Consider the following 8,307-nt stretch of genomic DNA (forward strand, 5'->3'; position numbering starts at 1 on the left):
TGTTGCCATCGTCAGGTAGCCTTCCAGCCCCGGGCACCAAGTTGTTGGTTTCATCTTGAAGGCCGGCTTCGAGGTCGATAGGTAGAGCCATTTTGAAGTTGTAAGCTGGAGTGTACTGTAGATTTATATCAAACAATCACTATTACCCTTAGCCCCACGGTGGGCGCCAAACTGTTTAACCGAAAAATCGGATAACGTTAAATTTAGATATGGTTCTAAGGGTATGCGAATTCCTTTGATACAAAATGACAATTCAGGTATTTTTGCTATAAAATGGGAATGATGGACGGGAAGACTGAAATGAATTAGAAAAACAAGTACAATGAAATCTTAATGTATCTTGGAGGACTTGCCTCTATTGTAATCTATCCCTCTTTTTATAGTAGAGGATCAGTGCTTTATCTATAACAATATAATAAAATAATACATATAGTGGAGGACTCATGATGGTTTGTCTCTTCCTTGATTCTCGTCAAGATTCTCTCCCTCGGTGCGGTTGTAACGGCTCTTGTCTGCGAACTTAGCACTGGCTCGAGCTCGGTGTTAGATCGAACCCCCAGTCTTGGTTCGAGCTCGGTTCTGCCTTGGGGCATCGATATTCGGCGCCTGTATCGATCGGTGTTGCCCCGTAGTCCGATTCGTACACGGGCTCGATAATGATATCGAGTTTTGCCGTTTATAACTCGAAGCTTGACGTCCCTACTTCGGAATTCGTGCGAGCTTGTTATGTGGATACCCTTCGATTGAAACGTCATTGTCTCGACCGGTCTTTATGATTGAGAATCGGTTTTGACCGTACACAAAGTAATAGAGCCAAAAAATAATCACATGATGTGTTTAGTAAAAAAATGTTGAAACTACTTTTATGTTAAAATGAGCTGTTAAAATATAAAACTAACTTGTTATTGCAACATCTTTAATTTTAAATATAACTCAAAACATAAATAAATTAACGTCTAAATTCAAAATTAATTATGCAAGATTCTTTTTATTAAACATAAATTATTTATTGAAATAAAATATACAATAATAACTAATAATTTAATTGAGGTTTATTTAGTAAATTAGGAGAAACCTTAAATAATCCTTTCATATTTTTGTTTTTTCTTGGTTCTGATCTTGAAGTCACATGGGCACGTATCCAGAGAGCAAAATAAGTTAAAACGCCATTGTTGTCTTATTTACCATTTTCCATGTGACAAATAGATTTAGATTTTATTTCAGGAATCGTAGGGCTTGACTATGATTTGGTAAGCTGGGTCTGGAAGTATTAGGCTAGGGTTTGTGGGAAGAGAAAGACAGGAAGAAAGAGAATAAATGAAGAAAATAAGAAAGGAATATCTCCAAAATCTCTAATGTGTTTGAAAGCCATATTCTACCGTTAGATGGAGTGATTAAGACCCTAATTTTGCATAACTAGGAAAATTGGTAAAATTTTATAAATGTGTATAACTATGACTTTTTTTCACCAAAGTCATAAATTATGTTTTCTCACACAAAAATCATAAAACATTCACTAACTCATACAAAAATCATAATAACCGATAAATACAACTTTTCGTTAATTTATTTTCTCTTTCAAAATTTTTTTATTTTTTATTTTCAGTTTAATAAATAATAATCCCCGAAATAATAATACTAAATTAAGATAATATGAAAGCAAACCATTCCCCAATTATACACGATACTTGTATTTTTCATTGTTCCTTTCAAGATTTTCATTTAAACTGATAACATTATTATTTCAAGAGCTCTCTAATTATTCATATCTTTTATTGCTTTTTTTTGTTGTTGTACGAATCTCATGCAAAATACTTCTAAGAAAAAAAAATAATATTGTACGCAAAAACTTTCAAAGTGAGGTCTCATGTTCGACTAATCTCTCTCTCTCTTTATATATATATATATATATATATATATATATATATATATATATATTTCGAAGTATATTTACAAAGGCTCGGTATTGGATTGGGTCATTCCAATTTTAATTTGGTTATTATTTATTAAACTAAGAATAAAAAAATATGGAATAAGAAAATACTACCGAAAAGTTGTATTTTTCGGTCACTATATTTTTTTGAGTTAATGGAAGTTTTATGATTTTTATATATGTGAGAAAACATAGTTATATGAATTTGGTGAAAGAAAATTATTATTATATGAACTTTTGTGAAATTTACCCTAGGAAAATCTTCTAATTTTAATTAGTCGGATCAGTAAATTCCGAGTACTGCTAGTGGTTATACCGAAATGGATTGGTAATGTAGCTAGAGGCGGATCTAAGATTTAAGTTATATGAGTTCAACTTTTAATGTTATAAGTTTAAATCAATAATTTATGATAATTTTAGTACATTTTTCCATATAAATCTATATTTGCGTTGGGTTCAGATGAATCTGTTACTGGTACGTTGCATCTGCCTGTGAATATAATACTTTTTACATAATTTTTATTTTAAAAAAACTTAAAAATTTTATGTCCGAATACACAATCAATGAATCAAAATTAAAAATTTAATTCTCGAAATCTAAAAAAATTGCAAGATGGAAGGGGAGTAATATATTTATAGTAGGAACTAGAATTTGTCGACGGTCCCAGCTTCCAACCACCAATATTATAGAGCAAAACATACTATAAATGCTTTAGCCCATTTCATTGTTTTACGTGCAAAGGGAATCGCTTAGCCATTCTGCTTTGTCCTCCTCACATTTTGAACTGTATCTTTGAGTTTTTTCATTGAAATATTAGCTGTTCAAAGAAATTAATATCAGTGTGAAAATGGGAGAGGATAAATACAGGGACGAGGTAGCAATTATTTCTATTCCATCACGTTCACAGAGGTATAATGATGATCATATGGTGGCTTTAGAAGTTGAAGTACCTGAAACTCTTCATCAAGTTGGAACAGGTTCTCTCTTTGATCTTTCTCTTTGTTTCATTTCATCTTTCGTTTTTCCTTTTTTGTTCTTCTTCTTTCTTCTTTCTGCCTTATTAATAAGAAGCTAAGGGAAGTCTCGGAGTAACCGTAAAGCTATCTCTGTATGACCTATAAGTTACAGATTCAAACTATGGAGTGTGGCCATGAACCCTGCGTGAAATTGTGACCTATAGTTTACGGGTTCGAGCCATGGGGTGTGGCCCTTCACAAACCCAGCATGAACGAGAGATACCTGCTTGTACATCGGGCTGCCTTTTTCCGCTTTGTTAATAGCGAAAGGTATACCTCAACAAGAAAATATTCGACGTAAACAAGAAATGGTAATTGCAAAGTTGAAGTATAGTGATGAAGTTTTGAGTTAAGATTTAAGAAACTGAAGTTTTACTAATCTTCAACTTCATCTCACAGATCTTTAACTTTCACTTGGAATTTTATGTTCAAATACAAATACTCGACTAATTTTATAATCTTGTTCTTCAAATAAACTTTTTATTCTCAGTTTTAATTCAATTGCCTAAACGCATACAAAATTCAAGTGTTATCACTCCAACTCTTTAGTAACACATACTTTGATGAAGTTACATGAGTGTGCCGGTTAACACTGTTTAGCTGGTAAAAATTCTACGCCCGATGTTTACACCAAGCTAATGAATTCAAATTAAAACACTATTCTTTCATATATTATCACGGTAACATTTAACTATTAAGGTTAAGTTATTTTGTTTAGTATAAACGAGCAAATATTTATCAGTTCTGGAATCCACCTTGTTGCACCAAAAGAATATGAAATTTTAATATTGTGGATTTTTTCTTTATTTTTCACTTAGTTGTTTCTATTATCTGTAGAACACCGAGTCAACATAATATGGATGTTTTGTTTTATTTTTCACTTATTAAGTATTTCCATCTTTAGAACAGTGAGTCAACATAACAATTTTGAAAATTTTCTATTTTTTCATCTTTTAACATGTACATATTAATATATTCATACTTTTTATACCAAACCGGGATGCGTGGGATTCGTCAACTATTTGGACGAAGTAATAGTCAACTATTTGACTCTATGGTCTATTTTTTCCACTATACTTAGTGAAGCCTTTCTAGAGATATTATAATGAGAAAATTATTTATATAATTGTTCTTAAAATAATTGCATAATCATATTAAAATACTGTCCAAAATTGTACTCATCACATAAAACATGCACACCAAGTCAAAATTGTACTTTATTCATGCATATTAGTCGTTTTACTAAATTAAATTCTTTTCAAAATAATTGATGGTTGAATAGAAGTCATTTATTACAAGTGTTAATAGTAAGATATATTAAGAAATAGGGTAAGGATATTTTTGACAAATACTCTTATAATTAAGACTATTAAATATCTTTTTAAAACGTAAATATAGATAAAACTCTTGATAAATATTAATAAATAATCTAATAAAATAGTAACTAACATGCTATTATAGGTTAAAAATAATTGATAATATTGAAAAATCTTTACATTATTGGTGTTTATATTTTAAATCCAAAAGATAACTATACATAACCAGCCATAATAAGTGATGGTATATAAATTGTTTACACTACAAATCTGGGAGTTGGAAGAAGTAAAAAGAGCAATGTTCAATCTCTTCTATATATTTATTTGTTCTATTTTTACTTGTAATAATTTTTATGTGGTCATGTCTTCTGTTTTTGCAAAATGTAGATTCATGGTTTCAGGTTGGAGTTGTTCTAAGCACTGGAATCAACAGTGCCTATGCTCTAGGATATGCAGGCACAATTATGGTTCCTTTGGGTTGGACTGGTGGTGTAATTGGTCTTGTTTTATCAACTGTTATATCATTATATGCAAGTACTCTTATAGCCAAGATTCATGAATATGGTGGAAAGAGACATATCAGATATAGAGATCTTGCCGGATTTATGTATGGTAAGAACAAGTGAAGAAACAAAATAAACAGATGTAGTTCTATTGTCTTGAGCTTTAAAAGATTTTAATTTCTTTGAATTTATAGTTAAAATGGAGACTTGGGTAATATTGCAGGTCGGACAGCTTATGTAATTGTCTGGGCATCGCAGTATGCAAATCTTTTCTTGATAAATATTGGATTCATCATTTTAGGTGGACAAGCCTTAAAGGTGAGATAAACCCTCTTTTCTGCGAGACATAACTAATTAAGTGAACAACACCGTACTCTCTCTAATAATATAAGCGTTTAGATAAGACGGTCATACAATTCATCATAGTATTATAGCTGACAGAGGTTCTTAATTCAAAGTTCATTGTTATACATAAAGAATCAGACAACATGCCGAAGACGTGTTTAGACATAATTAAGTAAATAAAAATATATTTTTTCTAAGCTTTTTAATGAGATTGTCATACAAGTTAACATTCTCTAATTCTTTTATGAGTATTTATGACTTGCTATGCAATATTTCATCCCAAATCTCCCTTCTATCTCAAAAGATGGTGAAGTTGTACATGGAAAAGATGAAGATGTGAATTAAGGTGTGGAGAAGAGGTTGTATGAAAGCTATAGACCATAGAAATAATCAAATATGAATATAAAATTATATTAAGAAGTTAATTTCTTTGAAGTCCCCAAAGCTTTTGTTTAGTGGTAAAAGCGCAGTGTGTCATGTGTGGTTAGACACACGTCATGGATTAGAAATATGTTATAGACAAAAACCTAGTATTTAAGTGGAGAAGGATAGAAGGACATGCTCATTATCCACCGAATTTTGAAATGTGCGACAATGATTCTCGAGATTTCTTGTTATCAAAAAAGAAATGTTTAATTTCTTTAAATCTGTTAGTTCTTAGATATGATTCTGAAACAAAATTTATGATTGGCAGGCTTTTTATCATCTCTTTAGGGATGATGATCATATGAAGCTAGCATACTTCATCGCGATTGCTGGATTAGCATGCGTCTTATTTGCCATTGCTGTTCCCACCTTGTCATCACTAAGGATTTGGCTGGTGATTTCATCTGTGTTCAGTCTAATTTATCTCACTATAGCCTTTGCTTTAGCTCTTAAAGACGGTATGCATCTCTCCTTAAAGTCTGACGACAACACCAGATATGTGAATTTTTATACAAGCACTGCGTATTTGCAGGTATTAATGCTCCTCCTAGGGACTATAGCATTCCAGGATCAAAGATAAACAGAGTTTTTACAACTGCTGGTGCAGCTGCAAATATTGTTTTCGTATTCAACACCGGAATGATTCCAGAGATCCAGGTAACTAACCTCGAAATTCGGGCGTATTCTTGTGAAGAATGGAACACTTTATTAATGAATTTGTGTCATTAATAAACTCGAGGATGAGCCTTGGCGTAACTGGTAAAATTTGCGTCATATGACCAAGAGGTCACGGGGATCGAGCCGTGGAAACAGTCTCTTACAGAAATGCAGGGTAAAGCTGTGTACAATAGATACTTGTGCTTTGGTCCTTCCCCGGACCCCACGTATACGGGAGCTTAGTGCACCGGGTTGCCCTTTTTTAATATCTAGACTATGTATGACCTCTTTTTCTTGATTTTATTTGATTCTGACTAACTTTTGAAAATCTTTTCTTTAACAGGCTACAGTAAGAGCACCTGTTGTTGACAACATGTTGAAAGCCTTATATTTTCAGTTTACTTTAGGAGCTGTGCCTGTTCATGCTGTTACTTACGTTGGATATTGGGCTTATGGATCCAGTTCATCTTCCTATTTGCTCAACAATGTCAGCGGTCCGGTTTGGGTTAAGGCACTGGCTAACATCAGTGCATTCTTGCAAGCCATCATCGCTTTACATGTAATAATCTTCCCTCTTTCATCTTATCGTATTGAGTTTAATTTCTACACTCTTGTAGTATAAAAGAGCTTTTACACAACATAAATCATCAGTAGCGGAGCCACCTTAAGCTAAGGTGTCGTCAAAAAATTACACTATGTCGCTAGGTCAAAAAACTACTTTTTATGCATATATAAAATATGTTCGAATCCCCTCAATTAGTCAATTCCTTTGAGTTTTGGTATTGCGACTGTACTCCCCAGGCGGAGTATTTCAAGTATTAGCTGGGCTCTTGATCCGCGTAGACCAAGGGTGAACACTCATCGTTTACGGCATGGACTATCACGGTATCAAATCATGTTCGGTCCCATGCTTTCGCACCTCAGCGTCGGTTGACCCAGAGAGTTACCTTTGCTTTTGGCGTTCCTTTGTAGATCTCCAGATTTCACCCCACACATGAAATTTCACTCTCCTCTGTCTCACTTAAGTGAATTGAATCCCCTTAGCTTTTTGTATTTATTTATTTATACTTTGACATTGACTCCTTAGTGAAATTTCTGGCTCGCCAGCCACCGTAAATGATAACTAAAGTTAACCTTCCAGTAAAAAGAATCCGCTCACTATAATATTGTTGCTCCATTCTCATGTTTCGTTGCCTTATTTTGCTTATTGTAGATATTTGCGAGTCCAACATATGAATTCTTGGATACAAAATATGGAATTAAAGGAAGTGCAGTTGCTGTTCGAAACCTGGCGTTTAGAACTCTAGTTAGAGGTGGTTATCTGGTGGCTACTACTTTCTTATCTGCTTTATTACCTTTCTTGGGAGATTTCATGAGTCTTACTGGTGCTATCAGCTCAATTCCGCTCACGTTTATTCTTCCAAATCATATGTATCTTATTGCCATGAAAAAGCAACTGTCGTCGTTACAAAGGAGTTGGCATTTGCTTAATGTTGTCTTGTTTAGTGTCATATCTGCTGCTGCATTAGTAGCTGCATTCAGGCTTATAGCAGTGGACTCGAAAACTTACAACGCATTTGCTGATTTGTAGTTTTTAGAGTCATTATTTGGAGGGGAATGTCCCTCATGTTACTCTACTGGCATTCAAATCAATGTCAACTTTCTCAATTCTTGGCCTCAGAGAGGTATATGTTTGTACTGTATATTGGATGAAGGATATTGTAAAACAGATTCAGATTTGGATGAAATGTGTAAAGGAATTAAATCATGTTCTTCAGTACTTAGTCCCTACCAATATCTTCATAATATATTGCTTATGCCTTCTTTCAGAACAATATGTTGTCAAAAACTCAAGTTCTTTAATCAACTGAATTGTTAAGTAACTTTCATCAATTCTGATTTTCTATTATATGCCTCTTTGGACTGATGTTTATTCAAGCGATGATACTTATATTGCAACTGAATTAAAAAAAAAAAAAATATATTATATGCCTCTTTGATGAAAATGTGCAAATTGACTTCATGTGTTACACCTAGAGTCTTTTTTATACAATCTCAAAGCAGGTTGCCGTGGAAACAGCCTCTTGTAAAAATGCAGAGTAAGGCTGCA

At 33.2% G+C, this 8,307-nt stretch overlaps 1 protein-coding gene and 1 pseudogene across 2 annotated transcripts; one reads left to right on the top strand and one right to left on the bottom strand.

Annotated features, from left to right (window-relative positions):
• Positions 1-2,654: 2,654 nt before the first annotated feature.
• On the top strand, positions 2,655-7,965 carry LOC107809936 (proline transporter 2-like). Of its 2 annotated transcripts, XM_075227714.1 has the most exons (8): positions 2,778-2,911; positions 3,063-3,220; positions 4,654-4,878; positions 4,993-5,087; positions 5,809-5,998; positions 6,073-6,197; positions 6,541-6,756; positions 7,411-7,965. In XM_075227714.1, the coding sequence occupies exons 3-8, from the start codon at positions 4,731-4,733 to the stop codon at positions 7,786-7,788; spliced, it is 1,152 nt and encodes a 383-aa protein (XP_075083815.1). In that variant the 5' UTR covers positions 2,778-2,911; positions 3,063-3,220; positions 4,654-4,730; the 3' UTR covers positions 7,789-7,965. The 2 variants fall into 2 exon arrangements, with proteins under 2 accessions (XP_016490128.1, XP_075083815.1); XM_016634642.2 differs by lacking the exon at positions 3,063-3,220 and having other exon boundaries at positions 2,655-2,911.
• On the bottom strand, positions 6,934-7,358 carry LOC142168599 (18S ribosomal RNA; annotated as a pseudogene).
• Positions 7,966-8,307: the final 342 nt, after the last annotated feature.

The sequence above is a fragment of the Nicotiana tabacum genome, chromosome 13 (assembly GCF_000715075.1).
Source record: "Nicotiana tabacum cultivar K326 chromosome 13, ASM71507v2, whole genome shotgun sequence".
Lineage (NCBI taxonomy): Eukaryota > Viridiplantae > Streptophyta > Magnoliopsida > Solanales > Solanaceae > Nicotiana > Nicotiana tabacum.

Excerpts from the sequence above, each read along its gene's own strand:
- LOC107809936 (XM_016634642.2), top strand. The coding sequence starts at position 2,782 with ATGGGAGAGGATAAATACAGGGACGAGGTAGCAATTATTTCTATTCCA. Across the intron at positions 4,879-4,992 it reads TCTTGCCGGATTTATGTATG|GTCGGACAGCTTATGTAATT; the intron begins GTAAGAACAAGT and ends GTAATATTGCAG. Across the intron at positions 6,198-6,540 it reads GAATGATTCCAGAGATCCAG|GCTACAGTAAGAGCACCTGT; the intron begins GTAACTAACCTC and ends TTTCTTTAACAG.